We start from the raw sequence: 24,477 nt of genomic DNA, 5'->3' as shown, positions 1-24,477 counted from the left end.
ATAAGCTCTATGTAAGAGAACATAAGAAGCTTGAAGCACTGCTGTCAAAGAAGATATTTTATACGACGATGGCTATACTGCTTGCCAGGTGTTAGTGTCTATGTTATGTCCAAATTCTTCATTCCAAACACTTTCAGTTATAGTTGGTCTTTGTGATCTGAATTCTTGTAGTTTTCTACCAGTTAGAGGCCTCCTTTTTATTGAAAGCATATTTACAACATAATACTAATACATCTGGCTCCTTTTTGTTCCAATCATTTATTTTTAAAGATAATTGTATGGCATGTTTTAACTGTAATATAAATCAGAGAACAAATTTTGAATCAAGTTGTATTAAATTACCAGACCTCAAGTACCCAAGGCAATACTTTATTAATTTTTCGTGCCCCTACTGGGGTGGTGTATTCATCATCGGCTCTGGTAAAGTAACTAGTGCTGTGAAAATTTATTTCAGTATTTATGATATCAATGTTTTGAGTGCATAAGGTGCTTAAAAAAGGAAAGCATTTATCTTTTGTGCCCGACGGCTGCCCAACTGTTTCACGTTTTTGTTTCATCAGGGGTTATAAGGAAGCATAGCCCCTGATGAAACAAAACGTGAAACGGTCGGGCACAAAAGATAAATGCTTTCCTTTTTTAAGCACCTTATGCACTTAAAAAACCTTATATTTATTGAAAATTGATATCATAAATACTGAAATAAATTTGCACAGCACTAGTTACTTTACCAGAGCCGATGATGAATACACCACCCCAGTAAGGGCACGAAAAATTAATAAAGTATTGACTTGGGTATTTGAGGTCTGGTAATTTAATACAACTTGATTCAAAATTTGTTCTCTGATTTATATTCGTTTTTTGTTTTGGACAAATTTTTGTTTTTCTTCCTGTTTGGATGTTTTAACTGTAGCCATCGAAAAAAGTCAGAGAGAGGTAAATTATATTTAGCAGATAGACTGTCATAAGGAATCCAAAAGCTACCATCAAATAGTTGATCAATTTGCCATCTTTTCCAATTTACAATACAACGTTGTATTTGAATGTCAGCATTATACCATATAGGGGCAAGCAGAGTTCTATTCCATTTAACAATTAATCTTTTCCTATCATAATAAATTTTACGTTACGCTGGTTCCAATCGTAATTATCGCTACTGACTGCTACATTTTCTGCATCAAAGTCCGAATCATTATCCAACTCAGACTCCGAACTACTTGGTAATAAATAGATGGGACAAATGATAGGTAGAAGGTGTACTGTATATCCCATGCCATGGGACATACGATAGCAATGACATTTTTGGAATGTCCCATCATCCGGGACACACGATAGGAAAAAGTTAAGAATTTTTCTAATTCTTTAATGGTTGTTTGCATAGATTCAAGTAAATGGTCTTTATATTCAAGCATATCAGTTAATGACACAAATGGTAAATGACACAAATGGTACAACGGTCACATTCCTTATCAAATTGTAACCAGGAGATAGAGCAAGTATTAGACTCTTCTTGTACAATCAATCTAGAGCCCTGTCTCAACAAAAAGGCATAGTGATAATCCATGAAATCTGGGAAATTGGCCCCCCCACTATTTTGACGAGTTTGTTTCAATTTTTTTTTTAAGCAATTATTGGCGCTTTACCATTCCATAAGAACTTAGATAGTAACTCATCTCCTTTCCTCAAAAAAGGATTTCAGGAAAAGCACAGGAGCCATGCTTAATGGATACATAACCTTAGGTGCCAGCACCATTTTGATCAATTCCAATCGACCCCACCAAGATAAGTTCAGAGGGGTCCATCTCACAGTCAGTACTTTAATACTTTGAAGTATGTCTGTGACACACTAATCAAGTGTTTTCTCTATCGTAGGGTCAAAGTATATGCCCAAATATTTGAGTTTATCTTTTAGCCCATTGAAAATTATATTCATTAGGAACATCATTAAAGACAAATTTATTTAGGAGTGGAAGTTATGTTTTGGAAGTTTAGTTTAGTTTAGTTTAGTTTAGTTTGTATCCCGAGTTCTTTGAGTAGGACGAGATGGTATTCAATAATACAGACAATGACTTTGGAGTGGTATATATAAGAACATCGTCTGCATAGGCAGAAAACTTCACTTCCGCTTGTCCACATCTTGTCATTCTATCTTTAGATTATTATGGATATTAAACAATAAGGGCTCAAGTGCTATGTTAAATAATAAGGGAGATAGGAGACACCCCTGTCTTGTTCCCCTCAAAGGATGAAATGTTTTAGATGTTTCTCCATTTATTTTGATAGCTGTGGTGGGAGCTGAGTATAGTATCTTAATCATGTTAATGCATCTATCATCAAAGCCAAACTATTTTAAAACCTTAAACATATAATCCCATTCCATCCAGTTGAAGGCTTTTTCAGCATCCAAAGCCAGCACCAAGGACGGATTAGTAGATTGACTCGTATATTGAATGATAGAAGTAAACAATCTGGTGTTATTGCTCACTAGTCTTCCCGCCATGAAACAATTTTGTTTGGGACCTATTATTATGGGAAGGGCTTGTTGAAATCTGTTTGCCAGTACTTTTGCGTATATTTTTGTGTTCACATTAATTAATGATAATGGCCTATAATTCTGAGTTAGCAAAGGGTCTGTACTAGCTTTGAGAAGGACAATAATATGTGCTTCTGTGAACATACTGGAGACATTTTTAGAGTCAAGCATGTAATTAAAGAATTCCAGCAATTTTGATATGAGCAATACTTTAAAAGTATTGTAGAATTTGACTGTGAGGCCATCTGGGTCTGGAGTTTTCCTTTTGCCATTGATTTAATTGTATTTGTAATATCTTCTGGAGATATAGGTGTGGAAATAAAGTTATTGTTATCTGCTGACAATTGGGGCCAATCAGATTCATTGGAAAAAGGTTCAGCACCCACTACCTCAGACATTTCAGTAGTATACAAGTTCTCATAGAATCTTGAGAATTCCATTAATATTTCTTTCGTACTAGTTAACATTTCACCTGCTTGGTTTTTGATAGCATGAAAATTGTTTTTTTTTATTCTTCTATTTTTAAGTAGCTAGCTAATAGATAACCACTTCTATTGTTGTTGCAGTAGTAATTAGCAGATTGCATGAAGACTGAATTCCCGGTGTTTTAACTTAATAGCAAATTAAACATAGAAACATGACGGCAGATAAAGGCCAAATGGCTCGTCCAGTCTGCCCATCCGTAGTAACCATTATCTCTTTCTCAGAGATCCCACGTGCCTATCCCAGGCCCTATTGAATTCAGACACAGTCTCTGTTTTCCACAACCTCTTCCGGGAGACTGTTCCATGCAACTACCACCCTTTCCGTAAAAAGGTATTTCCTCAGATTACGCCGGAGCCTATCACCTCTTAACTTCATCCTATGCCCTCGCATTGCAGTTTCTTTTCAAATGAAAGAGGCTCGACTCATGTACATTTATATTACTTAGGTATTTAAATGTCTCTATCATATCTCCCCTCTCCCGCCTTTCCTCCAAAGTATACAGATTGAGATCTTTAAGTCTGTCCCCATATGTCTTAACGCGAAGACCACACACCATTTTAGTAGCCTTCCTCTGGACTGACTCCAGCCTTTTTATATCTTTTTGAAGGTGCGGCCTCAAGAATTGTACACAATATTCTAAATGAGGTTTCACCAGAGTGTTATACAGAGGCATCAATAACTCCTTTTATCCCAGGACAAGCAGGCAGGTATTCTCACTAATGGGTGACGTGATCCAACGGAGCCCCGTTGCGGACGCCTCACAAGCATTTTGCTTGACGAAACTCGAAGTTTCGAGTCGCCTGCACCGCGCATGCGCGAGTGCCCTCCCACCCAGACTAGGGCGCGTCTCCTCAGTTCTTACTTTTCCATGGAGCTGAGAAGTCCGTCTTTGACTCTCTGCGCAAAATTTCTTCACTTGTGCCTTCTAAGTCCGCGGTTTTGGGTTCTTTTTCTCATAATCGTGTTTTATTGTAAAAAAAACAACAAAAAAACATTTCTTCCATCCGTTCGACCGGGCAGGCCGCAGCCCCACGGCTTTGATCTTGCGGCGGAGCTTTTTTGGTCTATGTCCCGGCCTATCACCGGTTTTAAAAAGTGTGCCAAGTGCCAGCGTGCGATTTCGCTAACAGACCCTCATCGACGCTGTCTTCGGTGTCTCAGGCCTGACCACCTTCCGAAATCGTGCTGGCCTTGCTCCACACTTACCGCACGTGCTTTCAAGCGCTGTTGCGTCTTGTGGGATTCGCTGTTCAGCATGGAATACTCGAAGGAGAAGCCTGCATCGAAAGGCCCCTCGCCCTCGACTTCATTCGCTGCCCCGCAGCCTTCCACCTCAACGGTGCCATGTCTCATCAAGCCTGCCTCGTTCGACTCCGGCGTCTGCTGCGATGCTTTCCTCAGTCTCTTCAGATCAGGTAACACAGCAGCCCATTCCACCGGTAGTGTTGAAAGTGCCCAAGGCTTCTAGGCCCAAGCACTCACACACTGCCCCCAAAGAACGCGAGGCCCGTGCAGGCAGTCCCATTTCAGATGCAGATCCATCCTTGCTGGCCTCGTTCCAGACCTTATTAGAGAAGCAATTCATCGAGCTCATTACCTCCATAGGGCCTAAGCTTCTCTCCCATATCCAGCCTTGGCACGGGGAGGCCTCCCGCGAGGTCGAGCCGCCTCCAGTGCCTCAGCGATACACACACTCTCTACAGGGAGCAGAGTCTCTGCGAGTGTCTGGTCTGGCCTCGGTGCATGCATCGCAAGGAGCAGAGTCTGCCCATGCCTCTATTGGAACCGATTCACTCAATGCAAGGAGCAGAGTCTCTGCGAGTGCCTCCACTGGAACCGATCCACTCGATGCAAGGAGCAGAGTCTTTGCTAGTGCCTCCATTGGAACACATCCACTCGATGCAAGGAGCAGAGTCCTTGCGAGTGCCTCCACTGGAACTGATCCACCTGATGCAGGGGTTCGAGCCTCTACGAGAACCCCGGAGCGATCCCAGTCATACCACCGTGCTTCGATCAACAGCTACCAGCCCCATCCACTACCTGGGGCCCTCAGCAAAGACCCATTCGCCTCGTTCATCGAGGCCGATATCCAAACACAGTTCACATCAATTGAGACATTCATCGAGGCACTCGTCCAGGCATGCCTCGCCTCATCGGAAGCAGCCTTTTCTGGGGTATTCCCTACCGGCCACTTCACCCCCTCCGATGCTGGACCTGGAGGACACGATAGGGTCCTTATCATCACCACGATCCCCACCCTCTCCGGAGCCAGAGTCCTCGACGTCCTCGAGCCCCTCTCGAGGCCCAGCTACGGCTGACCAGCTGTCGTTCTCCTCATTCCTTCGACAGATGGCAGACGACCTGGACATCCACCTGGACACAGGTTCAAAATTCTCCAAAGAATACCTGGAGACCATGCACCTCCCTCAACCACCCGCTGAATCCCTCAAGCTTCCTCTACACAAGCTGCTGGATCAAACCTTCATGCGATGCCTTGAATCATCGTATTCCATCCCTGCTGTACCGGGCAAATTGGACACCAGGTACCGCACAGTACACCATAAGGGCTTTGATGGTTCCCAACTCTCCCATCAATTCCTCTTGGTGGAATCCTCACTGAAGCGATCCCACCCCTCCCAGGTCTAAGCTGCCGTCCCACCTGGTAGGGAGAGCAAAACCATGGACCGATTTGGCAGGAAGATCTACCAAAACTCCATGACGACAACCAGGGTTCTGAACCACAACTTCCACTTCGTCACATACTTTGAGCTCTTCCTTTTGGTACTCCAGAAGTTCTTGCCCTATGTGGACTCCAGGGCACAATCCGTGTACCGGGAGGTTCTGGCCTCGCTATCCCAGGTACAGCTACAGCTAATGCAGTCATCCTACGATGCCTTCGAGCTCTCGACCCGGGCCACAGCATGTGCGGTGGCCATGTGCCGGCTGGTGTGGCTCAGGACCATCGATATGGACCCCAATCTCCAGGACAGGCTTGCCAACGTTCCATGCGCCGGCACCGACCTCTTCGATAAATTTATCGAGGCGGTGACCAAGAGGCTCTCGGACCACGAGAAATCCCTCCAATCCACCAACCTCTTCAAGGGAAACCACTCTCCGCTCATCCGGTGGTTTCCAGATTCATGAAAGGACTTTTCCATGTCAATCCTCCCCTCAAACCGCCTCCAGTGGTTTGGGACCTCAATGTTGTTCTTTCTCAGCTTATTAAACCTCCATTTGAACCTCTTCACAAGGCTCACCTGAAGTACCTCACTTGGAAAGTGGTATTTCTCATCGGCCTCACCTCTGCCCGTCGAGTTAGCGAGCTTCAAGCACTGGTTGCGGACCCACCCTTCACAGTGTTCCACCATGACAAGGTGGTCCTTCGCACTCATCCAAAATTCCTCCCCAAAGTGGTCTCGGAATTTCATCTCAATCAATCCATCGTTCTCCCCATGTTTTTTTCCAAAGCCTCATTCTCATCCTGGAGAATCAGCTCTTCACACTCTAGACTGTAAACGTGCCTTGGCTTTCTACCTTGAACGCACCATGCCACACAGAACTGCTCCTCAACTTTTCATCTCATTTGATCCGAACAAGCTGGGACGTCCCATCTCTAAACGCACCATCTCCAACTGGATGGCGGCTTGTATCTCTTTCTGCTATGCCCAGGCTGGATTACCCCTACACAGTAAAATCACAGCCCACAAGGTCAGAGCAATGGCAGCCTCTGTAGCCTTCCTCAGATCGACGCCTATTGAGGAAATTTGTAAGGCTGCCACTTGGTCCTCGGTTCATACATTCACCTCTCATTATTGTCTGGATACTTTCTCCAGAAGGGATGGACGGTTTGGCCAAACAGTATTGCAAAATTTATTCTCCTAAGTTGCCAACTCTCCCACCATCCCACTGTGGTTAGCTTGGAGGTCACCCATTAGGGAGAATACTTGCCTGCTTGTCCTGGAATAAAGAAATGTTACTTACCGTAACAGTTGTTATCCAGGGACAGCAGGCAGCTATTCTCGCGTCCCACCCACCCTGGATTGGCTTCTCTGCTAGCTATCTGAACTGAGGAGAAGTGCCCTAGTCTGGACGGGAGGGCACTCGCGCATGCGCGGTGCGGGCGACTCGAAACTTCGAGTTTCATCAAGCAAAATGCTTGTGAGGCGTCCGCATCGGGGCTCCGTTGGATCACGTCACCCATTATTGAGAATAGCTGCTTGCTGTCCCTGGATAACAACTGTTACGGTAAGTAACAATGCTTTTCCTACTGGCCATACCTCTCCCTATGCAAAATAGCATCCTTCTAGCTTTCGCCATCACCTTTTCAACCTGTTCAGCCACCTTAATATCATTACATACAATCACACCCAAGTCCCGCTCTTCCATCGTGCACATCAGTTCTTCACCCCCTAAACTGTACCTTCCCTCTGGCTTTTGCAGGCTAAATGCATGACCTTGCATTTCTTAGCATTAAATTTTAGTTGCCAAATTTCAGACCATTATTCTAGCTTCACTAGGTCTTTCTTCATGTTGTTCACACCATCCTGTGTGTCTACTATTGCAGATTTTGGAATCATCCGCAAAGATGCAAATCTTTCCTGACAACCCTTCAGCAATATCATTTATAAAAATGTTAAAAAGAACAGGCCCAAGAACAGATCCTTTAGGCACACCACTGGTAACATCCCTTTCCTCAGAACGATCTCTATTGATCACTGCCCTCTGTCGCCTTCCACTCAACCAGTTCCTGACCCAGCCCGTCACTTTGGGACCCATCCCAAGGGCATTCAGTTTATTTATTAGACATCTGTGTGGAACACTGTCAAAGGCTTTGCTAGAATCTAAATATACCACATCTAGCACACATCCTCTATTCAATTCCACCCAGTCAAAGAAATTGATCAGATTTGTCTGACAAGACCTACCTCTAGTGAATCCATGTTGCCTCCTGTCCTGTAATCCACAAGATTCCAGAAACTTGACCATTCTCTATTTTAAAAGTGTTTCCATTAATTTGCTTACCACAGAAGTCAGACTTTACTGGCTTGTAATTCCCTACTTCTTCTTGAGACGTTTGGATCTGAGTTTACCTAATGTTCCTGTATCATCACCTATATGCATACGCCTCCAGCACGCCTAAGTGACATCCACCTAATTCAAGCCTATCTAGCGCCCAACTTACACTCAAAAGTAAACCTGCTTTTGTAAGGAGTCCTCTTTCCACCAAAAAATAGAGAATTTAGATTGCAGTATCTATCTGTCTATCTATAGATAGATATAGATATTTTGTTTTGTTCATATGCTTTGATTGAGGAAAACAGAGGCCAAAAGAAGAACTAGATAAGTGTTGAAGGTACATGCTTGATATTTATCCTAGAGAAATGTCTGCTTGTAAATCAAGTGGATATAAGCTTGGCTTTGGAATTGACATACAGTGTACTATCTGAGTGTGTGTGGTGCAGTGGTTAGAGCTACAGCCTTAGCACCCTGACGTTGTTGGTTCAAATCCCCCACTGCTCCTTGTGACCCTGGGCAACCAGAACAGAAGAGAAATATGATAAAGGAGCCAAATGTAAATACCTCATAGGATATAGGTGGTACATAAATAATTAAAAGTTAAATAAAATATAATCGTGGTGCCAGCATTTTACTGCACACAATTTTAATGTAAAAAAAAAGGCATAAAATTGCCATTCTAATGACATCATAATGCTAACACATATGAATATCAGGTCAAAATAGTAGTACAACGATAAACCAATATCAAAACATTTACAACAAATATACAATGAATAAAAAAAACCTTCATTAAGGGCTCCTTTTACAAAGGTGCATTAGGACCTTAACGCGCGAAATAGTGTGTGCTAGTCGCTACCGCCTCCTCTTGAGCAGGTAGTAGTTTTTCAGGTAGCGCACGCTATAGCGCACACTAATCCGGTGCATGCGCTAAAAACGCTAACGCACCTTTGTAAAAGGAGCCCTAAAAGTACAGCATACACCATAAAATCAATCAAATTAACACAATCTGGGAAAAATATATGTATGCATGAAGTCCAAGTGAGTTTTCCATAAAAATGTGGCCCTGATTCTATAAATAGTGCCGGACTTCTAGGCGCTGTGGAGTACAATTGTCAATCATCCCCGCTAGGCGCCATTTATATAATCATGCCTAATGGCATATAAATGCTCTTAGGCACCAGTAGGCATTAAAACCCTAGACGCACTACCATTTATGCCTAGGTTTTTTTGGCCTAAATGAGTGTGCCTAAGTTAGGCACCTACTGGTATCTAAGTCAAACCACACCCAAAATCTACCCCTAACACGCCTTCTTTCTGGTAGGCGCCTCGGAGTAAACACCTATGAGTTAGGAACCTACCAGTCTAATTATTTTTAATGGCGCTTTTTAATTAATGGCACTGATTAAGCCAAATTGAATAATTAATTAAGTTAGGGGCCTAGATCAGCTAGGTGCACCAATCTAGGTGCAGCAATCTGGTAACATATATAGAAGATAGATCTAAATGAATTAGTACTATTGTTATTACTAATAAAAATTAAGAAATACTAAAGCTAAAATTAGCAGTATGCGTTAGAAATTTTTAAATAAAATATATAACTATATTGACATGAATTGGGAACGCTTTACATTCAATATTAATTCCCCCTCCAAAAAACACAAAGCTAGCGACATAAATCTTGCACTGTAGCGCACATGGCATCTTTTGTTTAATAATGCTAATTCAATCAAAAATACTAAGAACAAGTTAGTAGCACAAATGGGGAGCTTACCAAAACAGAATCTTGTCTGAAAGGGCGTACTCTCGGCATCTTATTGAAACTTCATGGTAAACCAAAGAAATGGAACATGCACATAAAACATTTTTAATACCGAACAGATCAGTATAAGCTGACATCATGCATTAGAAAACAGTGGTACTGAGGACATAAATATTGAAACTAACAATGGCACAAATATGTTAGTCTTGACGTTATCAGTAAAAAGATCATGGTTATTTGGAAAAAAATTAAAATGAACCTATATGCTTGAATATAAACTGAGAATTTTGGGCCAAAAAAATGGAGGTTTTGGTTTATATTCGATTCTACCCACCATAGCATCCCTTCTCCTGAAACCAGCAGTTCCCCCGCCATCAGCCTCCCTGACACTGCAATTTTCCCTCCCTCCCTCTTTACCCCACTCTGAAGTTGCATATGGTCCATCCCCCTCAAAGACCTAGCAGTAGGACTCCCAGGCTGCTGGAAGGCTCAGCAGCCATTTTCAGCGCCAAGAGATTATTTTCAGCACGAGTGAGAATCACTCCTTCCCCAGTGACCCAATAGAACACCAGGGAAGCACAGTAGTCCTGGGGGGTCCTACTGCTGGGTCTGGGAGGGAGGTGGGCCGGTCCTTTTCAGGGTGGAGTGGAGAGGGTGGGAAGGGTGTGCTGACAGTGAGGAAATTGCAGGGTCAGGGTGGTCTGACAGTGGGGGAATTGCCGGTGGAAGTGGGATAGCACCCGGAGGGAGGATGGGTGGGTAGGAATACCTGGGGGATGTAGGGGAGGAATGGCAAAATATAAACCCTCGGTTTATATTCAAGTTACCATTTTTCCCTTAAAAAGGGAGGTAAAAATGTTATCTAGGTTTATACTTGGATGTATGTATATTTGAGTATATATGGTAAGTATATATTACTTTTTTCTGATTTTTAAAAATGTGATGGGAGTGAAATTTTAGTGATGTTAAACAATATAAGATGTGCAAACATGGATTGAGTAGAATGTGAAAAATTTGTGAATTAGTGGGGCAAAAAAAAACAAACCTTACACTTGACACAATAGTGCTTATTTCACAATTTAAAAAACTTATAAAGATACCCATTGAAAACCTGATAAGACACCACATAATTGTTAAAGTGATACTTATCACATGATGTGAAAATAAAAATAGAATTGCCATTTTAAGATGACAAAAAAATGACCACAAAAATACTGCATGCTTAATATAAATATATATTAACTAGTCTTTAAGCCCATTACATTAACGGGTGCTAGAATAGATGTGTGTGTCTCTCTCTCTCTATCTCTTTATATCTCTATCTCTCTCCCGCTGTCCACTACTTCCCTGCTCCCCCTGTCCAGCATCTGCTAGGTCGTGCAGACTCAGGCCTTTTGCTAGGCCAGCCCGACTAACAATATCGAAGTGGGCTGGCCTAGTAAATGTTCTGCAGCTGCGAGACCATGGCTACTACCGTTACTGGTCTGGCGCTGCATACTGTAGTACTGTACTATGTCTCTGCTACGGATCACGGAGTGTCAACTGCGCATGTGCGGCAAGGGTTTATTATTATTGATGAAAGATCATGTGAAACAACATTCTTTTCAAAACTCCATTAATCATAATCTCCCTCTTTTACTAAGGCACGCTATCCGATTTAGTGTGCGCTAAATGCTAACGCGTCCATAGAATATAATGGGTGCGTTAGCATTTAGTGCGCGCTAACATTTAGCACATGCTAAATTGGCTAGCACGCTTTAGTAAAAGGACCCCAATACCAGTAAAACAAAGTCTTACATTAATAAGAGATCATGTAAAACCAAATTCCTTACCAAACCTCCACAAATCATCATGTCATTAAAACAGCAATTGCAAAAATATATAACAAAAAGATGTTAGACGAACAAATGAATTTATAAGTTATATAAGGTGAACGATAATTTATTAATTCTTTATTCATTTTATACTTCACAAGTGTACAGTAAATATCAAGCAGTTAGAATACAATATCACTTGAAAATCTACCATATCATACAACAAAAAGATATAGCCCCCACCCCCTCCCACTTCCATATACAACAACAACAAAAAATATACCACATGAATATAATATCTTATCATTCATATATATTATTAATAGAAACCCAACCCCCCTCCCCGATCTACATGTAAGAATTAAAATTGGGAAAAGTGAATGATAATTTAAATAGACATAAAAGTATTCTAATATTGATAATGTGAAAATATATTTAAAAAAAAGAAGGAAATCAAAGAAACAGAGATCCAACTCACTATTCAAACTGCTGGTGATTTGTGTTACAGCACTCTTGATTCATGACAATATAGTTATATATTTTATGAAAGTTTGTAATCTTTTTTGGTTGTATTGTGGTACAATTCTGGCTTTGGCGTCTCTTGATTTCTGTTGGTAATAACAATAGTACTAATGCGTTTAGGCCTTGATTCTATAAAAGACTCCTACTGAAATGAGTAGTTTTACCATTTTTCTTCTTTTCATTTTATCAACTCAGATACATGAAACAGATTAAGACTACACCATTTGCTCCTTAATCAAATTATCTATGTTGATTAAGCTAGAGTTTCTTACTAACCTCTTTTTAAATTTTCTTTTAAGAAAAGAAAAAGTGTTGGCACCTAACTTTTCAGGAAAATCGAATGAGAATAAAGAAGTGTACAGTGTGGATAAAAGGTAAGAAGCAGAAGGATTAGGAAAGCATTAACACCTAAAGAAGGCAATCAATTTTAAAATGAAATTAAATACAGAAAAGACAAAAGTTTTCTTAGCAAGCCCAAAGAATAAAATAACTAGAACATCTATTCACTTGAATAGTTACGATTACCCAGTTTCCAAATCTATAAAAATATTAGGAGTCAGATTAGACACTCATTTATCATTGGTTGAACACACAAATTTAGTGGTGAAGAAGTGATTTTTGCACTATGGAAACTAAAGACCTTAAAAAAATACTTTGATCCTCTATCTTTTAGATTATTGGTGCAGGCATTGGTTCTATCTATATTGGATTATTGCAATATCATTTATTTGGGTGTACCTAAAAAATTTTGAGAAAATTGAGAATAGTTCAGAGCACGGCTGTCCATCTGATATTTGAGCTGAAGAAAAGTGATCATGCTGGACAAGCAGGCAGGTATTCTCACTAGTGGGTGATGTCATCCGACAGAGCCCCGATACGGACGTCTCACAGGCATATTTTGCTTGAAGAAACTCAGAAGTTTCGAGATGCCCGCACCGCGCATGCGCCAGTGCCTTCCCGCCCGATGGTCCGGGCGTGTCTCCTCAGTTCTTTTCTTTCCGCGGAGCTGAGAAGTTTTACTTCGATTCTGCGCTGACTGAATTCCCATTTTTTGCCTTCTTATAGCCACAGTTTTGAGTTTCTTTTACTCTTTATTGTGAGTTTTATTTCTTTTTTTTTAAATTTCTTCCGGCGATTTGGCCGGGTCGGCCGCGTGGCTCAGGCCCCGCTCCTTCGATCTCGCGGCGGAGCTTTTTCGGCCTATGTCCCGGCCAATTACCGGTTTTCAAAAGTGTAGCAAGTGCCAGCGCGCGATTTCGCTGACGGACCCGCATCGACGCTGCCTGCAGTGTCTTGGTCCAGAACATTTCCCGAAATCGTGCCGGCCTTGTTCCACTCTCACAGCGAGGGCGTTTAAGCATCGCTGTTTTTTGTGGGAGTCGATGTTCAAGATGGAAGCTGCGAAGGAACCTTCAGCTTCGACTTCGGCGGTCGCTTCGCCTGCACATACGAAGCCCACCACCACTCCTACTGCTCCGGGTCTCCTGAAGCCGGCTTCGTTTCTCCCGGTTTCGACCCCGACTTCGGCGCCGGTGCCTTCCTCTGTCTCCTCGGATCAGGTACCGCCTTCTACCATTCCACCCGTGGTTATCAAAGTGCCGAAAGCTTCCAAGCAAAAGCACTCGACCACGAAGGAGCGCGAAGACCGTGCTGGAGGACCCCCTTTCGGTGCGGATCCCTCCATATCGGCTTCGTTGCGGTCCCTTTTGGAGGCTCAGTTTGTCGAGCTCATGCAAACCATGGGACCCAAGTTAATTGCCACCATCCAGGGTGACCTCCCGGTTCCGATTTCGGGGGGCGGACCGCCCCATCCTCCTCCTCCTCGCCAGTCGATCTCGCTACTTGGCGAGGAGGAGCGGCAGATGGCGGCTGGTCCCTCGAGGCGGGCCTCCTTTAGTGACATGCCCCCTTTAGAGCCCATCACGCCTCCAGACGAAGAGGTATGGAATCCCTCTTCGGGTAATCGAAGCCCTGGGCATCGCAAGTCACAGGAAGAGTTCTTCCGCACTCCTTACCAGGCCTGGACTGCTTCTTGTGAGGCGTCGAATCTCCCGCCTCTGCGTTCTACGGCTTCGAGTCCCATCTACTCGTTAGAGGCGTTGGGGGGCCATGCTAAGCATTGACACTCCAGATCCCCCTCCAGACATCGGTCCAGACATTCATCACGGCACTCCTCGCGGCACTCTACAGTATCGCCGCAGAAGAAGCTGCCGCGTATGGGGTATTCTTCGTCGGACATGTCTCCTCCACAGGGGCCAGAGTTCGAGGAGCCGTGTGTCTCTTATTCCCCCTGTCGATCCCAGGTCTCTGTTGATCCCGAGGCCTCGACTTCGTCGAGACCTTCTCGTAGGCCTGTGCTGGCGGATCAGTTGTCTTTTTCTTCTTTCCTCCGACAGATGGCGGATGACCTGGACATTACCTTGGACTCCGGTTCTCGGTACTCCAAGGAATACCTCGACACCATGCATTTGCCTCATCCTCCTGCGGAGTCTCTTCGCCTGCCTCTTCATAAACTTCTCGACCAAACGTTTATGAGATGTTTTGAAACACCGTACTCTATTCCTGCTGTTCCTGGCAAATTGGATGCTCGGTATCGCACGGTACATCACAAGAGATTTGAGGGCCCTCAACTCTCTCATCAGTCCCTCCTGGTCGAATCCTCCCTCAAAAGGTCTCATCCATCCCAGGTGTATGCCTCAGTACCTCCAGGCCGCGAGGGCAGGACAATGGATAAATTTGGGAGGCGCATCTACCAGAACTCGATGATGGCTTCCCGAGTTCTCAATTATATTTTTCATTTTGCAACTTATTTGGAGTTCTTCCTGCCTGTGCTTCGGAAGTTCACACCTTACATTGAGTCTCAGGCTCGCTTCGAATTTGAGGAAGTGGTGGCCTCGCTGTCCCAGCAACGTCTCCAGTTAATGCAATCCTCTTACGATGCCTTTGAGCTTTCGGCACGGGCTGCCGCCTGTTCCGTGGCTATGCATCGCTTGGCATGGCTTCGGACCATTGACATGGACCCGAACCTCCAGGACAGGCTTGCCAATGTTCCTTGTGCGGGAGCAGATTTATTTGACGAGTCCATCGAGACTGTAACGAAGAATTTATCTGACCATGAAAAATCTTTTCAGTCCATTCTTCGGCCCAAGCCTAAGCCTCAACAGTCTCGACCTACTAGGCCGCCCTTAATATATCAGCGGCGTTATACTCCAAGGCAAGCTCCGGTGGCGAGACAGCCGGCGAAGAGACAACCTCCACAGAAGGCTCAACAGAAGCCTCAACCGTCTGCTGTCCCCAAGGCTCCTCAGCCTTTTTGACTCTCTCTTAGGGAGCATAACCAACCTCGACTGCCATTCCCTGTTTTCCCCATTGGGGGTCGCCTCCATCACTTTTTCCATCGATGGGCGGCTATCACCACCGACCTCTGGGTCCTTACCATCATCAAGGAACGGTACTCTCTTCAGTTCCATCGGGTCCCCCCAGACCATCCTCCAAGAGAGTATCCTTCCAACTTGACACAGACCCCGCCCTTCTTCTTCAGGAAGCTCAGGCTTTGCTCCGTCTTCGTGCCTTCGAGCCGGTCCCTGTGGACCAACACAACCGGGGGTTTTACTCCTGGTACTTCCTCGTCCCGAAGAAGACAGGCGACTTGCGACCCATTTTGGACCTCAGGGTCCTCAACAAGTTCTTGGTCAAGGAGAGGTTTCGCATGCTGACTCTTGCTTCTCTCTACCCCCTCATCGAGCAGAACGACTGGTTATGCTCTCTGGATCTCAAGGAGGCCTACACTCACATTCCCATTCATCCGGCCTCTCGCAAGTTCCTCAGATTTCGGGTGGGACATCTACATCTGCAGTATCGAGTGCTCCCATTTGGCCTATCCTCGTCTCCCAGAGTCTTCACGAAGTGTCTGGTAGTAGTGGCTGCTGCACTCCGAAACAGGGGTCTTCAGGTATTTCCCTACCTCGACGACTGGCTCATCAAGGCCCCCTCAGCTCCAGGGGTCATCTCGGCGACCCTGACTACAATTTGCTTCCTGCAGAGTTTGGGCTTCGAGATCAACTTTCCCAAATCTCATCTACAGCCTACCCAGTCTCTCCCCTTCATCGGGGCGGTCCTGGATACCATTCGACTCAGAGCGTTCCTTCCTCTTCAACGTATGGATACTCTTCTTCGTCTCTGCCAGTCGGTGTCTTCTCGCCAGTCCATCTCAGCGAGACACATGATGGTGCTCCTGGGCCACATGGCCTCTACAGTTCATGTGACGCCTTTTGCCAGACTTCATCTCAGGATTCCTCAGTGGACCCTGGCTTCTCAATGGACTCAGGTGTCAGACCCGTTGACTCGACACATCACAGTGACTCCTGCTCTTTGGCAGTTTCTGCTTTGGTGGACGACCTCTTCGAATCTATCCAGAGGTTTGCTGTTTCACACTCCTCCCCATCAGAAGGTTCTCACAACCGATTCCTCGACCTATGCATGGGGAGCTCATCTGGATGGTCTTCGCACGCAGGGATTCTGGACCAGTGCGGACCGACTCCATCAAATCAATCTTCTGGAGCTCAGAGCCATCTTCAATGCTCTTCAGGATTTTCAACATCTGCTTCGCGACATGGTGGTCCTCATTCGCACGGACAATCAGGTCGCCATGTATTATGTCAACAAGCAGGGGGGCACGGGCTCAGCCTCCCTCTGCCAGGAAGCTCTCCGAGTCTGGGATTGGGCGGTTCACCACAACGCCTTTCTCAAGGCTGTCTACATTCAGGGGAAGGACAATGTCTTGGCAGACAACTTAAGTCGTCTCCTCCAGCCTCACGAATGGACACTCCATTCCAGCCCCCTTCATCAGATCTTTTCACAGTGGGGGACGCCTCAGATAGACCTCTTTGCTGCTCCCCACAACTTCAAACTGCCTCAATTTTGCTCCAGGATCTACACTCCTCATTGTCTAGAGGCGGATGCCTTTCTGCTGGATTGGGGGAATCGCTTTCTGTATGCGTTTCCTCCATTTCCTCTCATTCAGAAGACTCTGGTCAAGCTGAAATCCGACCATGCCACCATGATTCTAATAGCTCCTCGGTGGCCCCTTCAGCCTTAATACTCCCTTCTACTTCAACTCAGCAGCAGGGAGCCATTCCTTCTTCCAATGTTTCCTTCTCTGCTTACTCAGCATCAAGGATCTCTGCTTCATCCCAACCTGCAGTCTCTCCACCTGACAGCTTGGTCCCTCTCAACGTAACTCCTCACCAGTTTTCCAAGGCGGTGAGGGATGTGTTGGAGGCTTCCCGGAAGCCTGCTACTCGACAATGCTACTCCCAAAAATGGACTAGATTTTCTTCCTGGTGTGTGTCTAATTCTAAGGAGCATCAACGAGCCTCCCTCTCTTCTGTATTGGACTATCTTCTACACCTGTCTCAGTCTGGCCTCAAATCTACATCCATTCGAGTCCACCTGAGTGCTATTGTGGCTTTTCATCAGCCTCTACAAGGGAAACCTCTCTCTGCTCATCCTGTGGTTTCCAAATTTATGAAAGGACTTTTCCATGTCAATCCTCCTCTCAAACCTCCTCCGGTGGTTTGGGACCTCAACGTTGTCCTTTCTCAGCTTATGAAACCTCCTTTTGAGCCTCTCAACCAGGCTCCACTAAAGTTTCTCACTTGGAAAGTGTTTTTTCTGGTGGCCCTCACGTCTGCTCGCAGGGTCAGTGAGCTTCAGGCCTTAGTGGCAGATCCACCTTTCACAGTATTCCATCATGACAAAGTGGTTCTTCGCACTCATCCGAAATTCCTTCCTAAAGTGGTCTCTGAATTTCATCTCAACCAATCCATTGTGCTTCCAGTGCTTTTTCCAAAGCCTCATTCTCATCCTGGAGAATCAGCTCTTCACACTCTGGACTGTAAACGTGCTTTGGCTTTCTACTTGGATCGCACCAAACCACACAGAACTGTTCCTCAACTTTTCGTCTCCTTTGAACCAAACAAGTTGGGACGACCTGTATCGAAGCGCACCATCTCCAACTGGATGGCGGCTTGTATCTCTTTCTGCTATGCCCAGGCTGGATTACCCTTTCCCTATAAGGTCACAGCCCATAAGGTCAGAGCAATGGCAGCCTCTATAGCCTTCCTCAGATCGACACCGATTGAGGAGATTTGTAAGGCTGCCACTTGGTCCTCGGTTCATACATTCACCTCTCATTATTGTCTGGATACTTTCTCCAGAAGGGATGGACGGTTTGGCCAAACAGTGTTACAAAATTTATTCTCCTAAGTTGCCAACTCTCCCACCATCCCATTGAGGTTAGCTTGGAGGTCACCCACTAGTGAGAATACCTGCCTGCTTGTCCTGGGATAAAGCAGTGTTACTTACCGTAACAGTTGTTATCCAGGGACAGCAGGCAGCTATTCTCACATCCCACCCACCTCCCCTGGGTTGGCTTCTCTGCTAGCTACCTGAACTGAGGAGACACGCCCGGACCATCGGGCGAGAAGGCACTGGCGCATGCGCGGTGCGGGCATCTCGAAACTTCTGAGTTTCTTCAAGCAAAATATGCTTGTGAGACGTCCGTATCGGGGCTCTGTCGGATGACATCACCCACTAGTGAGAATAGCTGCCTGCTGTCCCTGGATAACAACTGTTACGGTAAGTAACATTGCTGTCCCTACTATAGACTGTTGCACTGGTTGCCGGTAGAGGCACGAGTAATGTTTAAATTCTCTTGCATTTGCATTAAGCTGGTTTGGGGATTGGCCCCTACCTATCTTTTGTCTCATTTTGTGCTGTACAGTCCTACGAGGATAACCAGAAATTGTAATTTATTTGCCTATCCAAAAATTACTGGCTTTAGATACAGGTCAGATAGGACTTTTATATTTCAAGCAAGTAAATAGCAGTCCTGGTTGGGTAATTACATCAGTGGAGCCAGGCTGTCTTATGGCGCATTTCGGAAAGAAATTAAGACTGTATTGTTGATAATATAACTTCTATTTAGGAAATGGATTAATAACAATAATTCTACGCTGACTATTCTTAAGAAATATGTTGTACTTTTGCTATTTGTATTTTGTACTTCGCTGATTTTCCAGCTCTCTTCGGTGTAAACCGCCTAGAAATCGTCTGATTGTGGCGGTATAGAAGAATAAAGTTATGATATGTAATAAACAGTTGGCATATGCTCTATGCCACAAGGCTCAGAGGAATAAAATTGGATGTGTGGTAGATAGCACACACTAATGCTGCTAGTGCACCCTTTTGCCGGCCACCTCACGTCTATTTTCATCTTAAACAAAACAAAAACCATTCATTTAGAATGAAAAATAAATTCCCAGTACTCAAGCTATGACAAACAAGAGACAGGCTTTACAAACACACTGTATTCATTTTCATAAGATACATAGGTATTCTACCCATGATTTCCTCTCCTAGCCATCCCCTTTCTAAGTGAGCTCGAGTTACTTTGCTGGCTTGCTGTCACTGGAACTGTACAACAATAGGTGAGTTTGAGCAATGCAGTACTGGAACCCTTGTGTTGATCTTGAGGTCTTAAGCACTATCGAAGCAATTCTATAAGTGAGTGTCTCCATTTAGGCTCCCTAAGACCACATGCTAGGAGTCTATTCTATAGTGGAACCTAAGTGCCAAGGTTCCATTACAGAATGCTAGTGCAATCCAGTACCAGCATGTCAAACATTTAGGAACCTTCACTTATACCATCCTTAGAAGTGATGTTAGTGTGGGCACCGAAATGCAGCAGATAATGCCTGTAACATAAAGCTTTGCCCATTCTCCACCCCTGTGTACATCTCTTTTGCAAATATGTGCTATGTATGTTAAGCAAGTATATATAGAATAGCTTTTAGACAGCTTGCTAATACACAGGTGTCAGAGCCAGCTTAACCTATGGATCAAGTGAGTCTCTGGCCCAGGGTACTGGTGAGAAAGGGCACCAAACATCGATTGTGATGTCACTAGCCCATAGGTTAAGCTGGCCCAGGTCCCCAGAAGCAGAGAGGAAGCTTACTTAGTGGTCGCAAAGCTACAAGTAAGGAAAAAAATTTGGCTTTGAATCTCCTCCCAGTTATGCCAATGCCTCTTGCCCACTCCCCAGCAATCTGGCATCTCCTTTGGCCTCTCAAGCCCACAGTCCCTGCCCCCAGGTGTCTTAACGCCCTCCCCATTACAGCAATGTCAATACCCCTCCAGTGTCTTTTTAATGCTGTTGGAGTGGCAGCTGGCAGCACAGTAGTGATGCATATCCCTTGAGGGTACCCTCCTTACAGCCTTCACTCTGACAATTTCCTTTTTCTGCATAGGTGGGAACCATCTAGACCAGTGGTTCCCAAACCTGTCCTGGAGGACCCCCAGGCCAGTCGAGTTTTCAAGATAGCCCTAATGAATATGCATGGAGCAGATCTGCATTCCTGGCATCTCCATTTTATGAAAATCTCTGTCATGCATATTCATTAGGGCTATCTTGAAAACCCAACTGGCCTGGGGGGTCCTCCAGGACAGGTTTGGGAACCACTGATCTAGACTCTAAAGTGAAGACTGGGGGGGGGGGGGTGCTAGCAATGCACATTCGACAAGGAGTGTAGTGGCTTTCTGACCGGAGTCCCGGGTTGTCTTGCCTGATAAAATCTGTGGAGCAGCTACTTGGGCTACTCTTCACATGTTTACAAAGTTCTACAGAGTGGATGTGGCGGCTCGAGAAGATGCCACCTTAGGGTCCTCGGTTCTGCAGGCAGGCTCATCTGTCCCTCCCTAGATGTCTGGTGTTTGAAAATTGACCTCTTTAAAGAAATAAAAGTCTTCAGTGAAATGCATGTTAACTTGTAGCACAGTTTGAAAATACATATCAACAGAAGTTTTTTGCACTACAGTATTTAGTAAGTAGACCTCTTGGTTTTCCATCGTATTATCACAGCTATCAATTTGTGTCGCCTATATTTTATTTTTCTAATAACAAATTCATATTTTCAGCTTTAACAAAGATTTTGAACATATATCACAACTTGGCAAAGGTGGCTTTGGACATGTTTATAAAGCAAAAAAGAAAATCGATCAGGTGTATTATGCTGTTAAAAAAATAAAGCTTCATAATGAGTAAGTACCAATTTTACTTTTTAAAGGTGTAGTATAGTAGATATATGTGATATTATACTTGACCTCTGTTCTTGTCTCCTTGGCTATGCCTGTGTCAGGAATTCCACATGAAAAGAAATTGAGAGAAAGTTTTAGGTTTTAATTCTTGCTGCACAGATACAAGAGAACACTGTATTCTATCACCCACACAAATAGCTGATGCAGTGCTTGCTTATTAGAATACAGTAAAACCTTGGATTGCAAATAACTTGATTTGCAAGTATTTTGCAAGACAAGCAAAACATTTCATTAAATTTTAACTTGATATACAAGCAATGCCTTGCTGCACTACAAGTACATACAGTATATACACATCAGAATTGAGCCGATGGTTCTTCTGGCACTGCAAGAGTATAGTGACTTGGTCTAAAACAAGCAAAGTCTTACAATACAAGTACATACAGTATACACTTGTAGCAAACCGTTATGCACACACGAGCCGAACACGCATTCGCCGCACGCTTTAACATTTCTTTGCCGGCCACAGAGCTATGGATCACGCAGGTAGGAGTGCGCATGCGCGCTTAGGGTTTTATTATTAGTGATTATTTATTTATTAATTTTAAATTAAATACCAAGTATACACTTATACAGAAAAGCTTATTAGTCAGGATCTTACATTTTGTTAAAGTATAAAACATATTACACTTTAATTAATCTACAAAACAAAAGAAATATTAATTTTTTGATTATCAGCACAAGTCCTCTATTTGGATCCAAGACTTCAAATAAGCAAGACAAAAGAAAGTATAAATCTATACATTTAGGAATTGCTAAAGGCTATAGAACTGAGGTGGGAGTAACATATTAACCTATGGAGCACTTGATTTATCCCCGTCCAGTTGAGATAACGCCAAAAAAGTAGTTAATTGTTGGGGTTCAAAGAAAACATATTTAGTTGATTGATGACAAGGCAGTGTTCTTTTGTGGATTAGAAACGGGTTAATGGATAGAAAACAGAGGATAGGTCTAAATTTCTATTTCTTTCAGTGGAGAAGAGTGAATAATGGAGTGCCCCAGGGATCTGTACTGAGACAGGTGTTATTTAACATATTTATAAATGATCTAGAAATAGGAACAATGAGTGAGGTGATTAAATTTGTAGATAAGAACATAAGAATTGCCGTTGCTGGGTCAGACCAGTGGTCCATCATGCCCAGCAGGCCCTCAGGTCAAAGACCTGTGCCCTAACCGAGACCAGCGCTACTTGCGTTCAATATGGTTCAGCAGGAACTTGTCCAACCTTGTCTTGAATCCCTGGAGAGTGTTTTCCCTTATAACAGACTCCGGAAGAGCATTCCAGTTCTCTACCACTCTCTGGATGATGAAGAACTTCCTTACGTTTATACGGAATCTATCCCCTTTTAACTTCAGAGAGTGCCTTCTTGTTCTCTCTACCTTGGAGAAGGTGAACAACCTGTCTTTATCTACTAAGTCTATTCCCTTCATTATCTTGAATGTTGCGATCATGTCTCCTCTCAGTCTCCTCTTTTCAAGGGAGAATAGGCCCAGCTTTCCGAATCTCTTTCTGTATGACTCCTCCTCCAACCCCTTAACCATTTTAGTCGCTCTTCACTGGACCCTTTCGAGTAGTACAATGTCCTTCTTCATGTACAGTGACCAGTGCTGGACACAATATTCCAGGTGAGAGCATACCATGGCCTGGTACAGCGGCATGATAACCTTCTCCGATCTGTTCGTGATCCCCCTTCTTAATCATTCCTAGCATTCTGTTCACCCTTTTCGCTGCCACTGCACATTGCACAAACAGCTTCATTGACTTGTGGACCAGTACTCCCAGGTCTCTTTCCTGGGGGGTCTCTCCAAGTACTGCCCTGAACATCTTGTATTCGTGTATCGGATTTTTGATATCGACTTCCATTACCTTACACTTATCAATGTCGAACCTCATTTGCCATGTCGCTGCCCATTTCTCAAGCATAGTTATGTCGTGTTGCAGATCTTCACAATCCCCCTGCGTCTTCACTACTCTGAATAACTTCTTATCCCAGGACAAGCAGGCAGCATATTCTTAACGCATGGGTGACGTCACCGACGGAGCCCCGGTACGGACCTTTTTAACTAGAAAGTTCTAGTTGGCCGCACCGCACATGCGCGAGTGCCTTCCCGCCCGACGGAGGAGAGCGTGGTCTCCAGTTTCTTCGTTTCCGCGGAGCGAAGAAGACGCATGTGTTTTCAACGGCCGTTAAAAAACGAATTTTTGCCTTCCCACTCGCGTATTTTCTAAATTTTTTCCTTTTTTATTATCGGATTCCCTTTACTTTTGTTTTAAAAAAAAACAACAAAAAACTTTCGACAAGTTTTCTTTATTTTTTCAGGCCGGCCCCGGCGGGGCCTGTTGCCATCATACAGGCCTCCGGATTCGATTTTGCGGAGGCCGTGTTTCCCTTCATGCCCCCTCAACCGGGTTTTAAGAAGTGCCAGCGGTGTGCACGCCCGATCTCCCTCACCGACCCACACAATTGGTGCCTCCAGTGCTTGGGTCCAGAGCATCGGGCTGACACCTGCACCCGCTGTGCTACGCTTAAAAAGCGTACTTTAAAAAATCGGCAGATCCAGCAAAATATTTTGTTTGGTACCGGATCTGCCATGGAACCGGCTGCGACGTCGACGGCACCACAAAAGTCGGCACCGACGACATCGACACCACCGGATCCTTCCTCGGGGTCGTTGGGCCCAGGTAAGCCGGCTAAGAAGCCTCCCTCTTCCCTTGAGCGCCCTCCTACCACGGTTGCGACACCGGCCCTCCCGGCACCGCACCGGCCCCGCAAATGCTCCGCTCCGATCTCGGTGAGTGCCTCATCATCGGCCTCCTCATCGCCAGAGCGTAGAGCGGCACCTATGGTACCGAAGAAGAAAAGAGCGGTACCGGTGCCTCCCCTGGACGACCGCATCGCGGCCATACTCCAAACACAGTTACAGGAGCAGCTGCAACAACAGCTCCAACAACTGTTGCCGGCGTTGCTGGCACCGCACCTTCCGGTACAGGACCGGTCCGAGCCCCACACCATTCCATCGGTATCGACCCCCTCGGTACCGCTTAATACTTCCATGCCGGTGCTCTTGGCAGAAACACCTACAGTACATACCCGTGATGCTGCCGCCCCTGTCTGGTCCCAGGAACGACATCGGTCTTCCTCACCCGGTACCGCCTCGGTGCGCTCAGGCAAATCTCTCTCAAAGACCCG

At 44.8% G+C, this 24,477-nt stretch overlaps 1 protein-coding gene across 1 annotated transcript in view; it reads left to right on the top strand.

Moving 5' to 3' along the window:
* The window catches only part of EIF2AK2 (eukaryotic translation initiation factor 2 alpha kinase 2), a 219,518-nt gene that overhangs the window by 154,970 nt on the left and 40,071 nt on the right, over positions 1-24,477 (top strand). The window contains exons 15-16 of the mRNA XM_033937032.1: positions 12,430-12,504; positions 21,107-21,229. Of these exons, the coding sequence (XP_033792923.1) occupies positions 12,430-12,504; positions 21,107-21,229 (198 nt within the window). The remainder of the gene's footprint in view (positions 1-12,429; positions 12,505-21,106; positions 21,230-24,477) is intronic.

The sequence above is a fragment of the Geotrypetes seraphini genome, chromosome 3, assembly GCF_902459505.1.
Source record: "Geotrypetes seraphini chromosome 3, aGeoSer1.1, whole genome shotgun sequence".
In the NCBI taxonomy this organism is placed as follows: domain Eukaryota; kingdom Metazoa; phylum Chordata; class Amphibia; order Gymnophiona; family Dermophiidae; genus Geotrypetes; species Geotrypetes seraphini.
The sequence above is the reverse complement of the archived record's forward strand: the minus strand, read 5'-3'. Positions and strand labels throughout refer to the sequence as shown.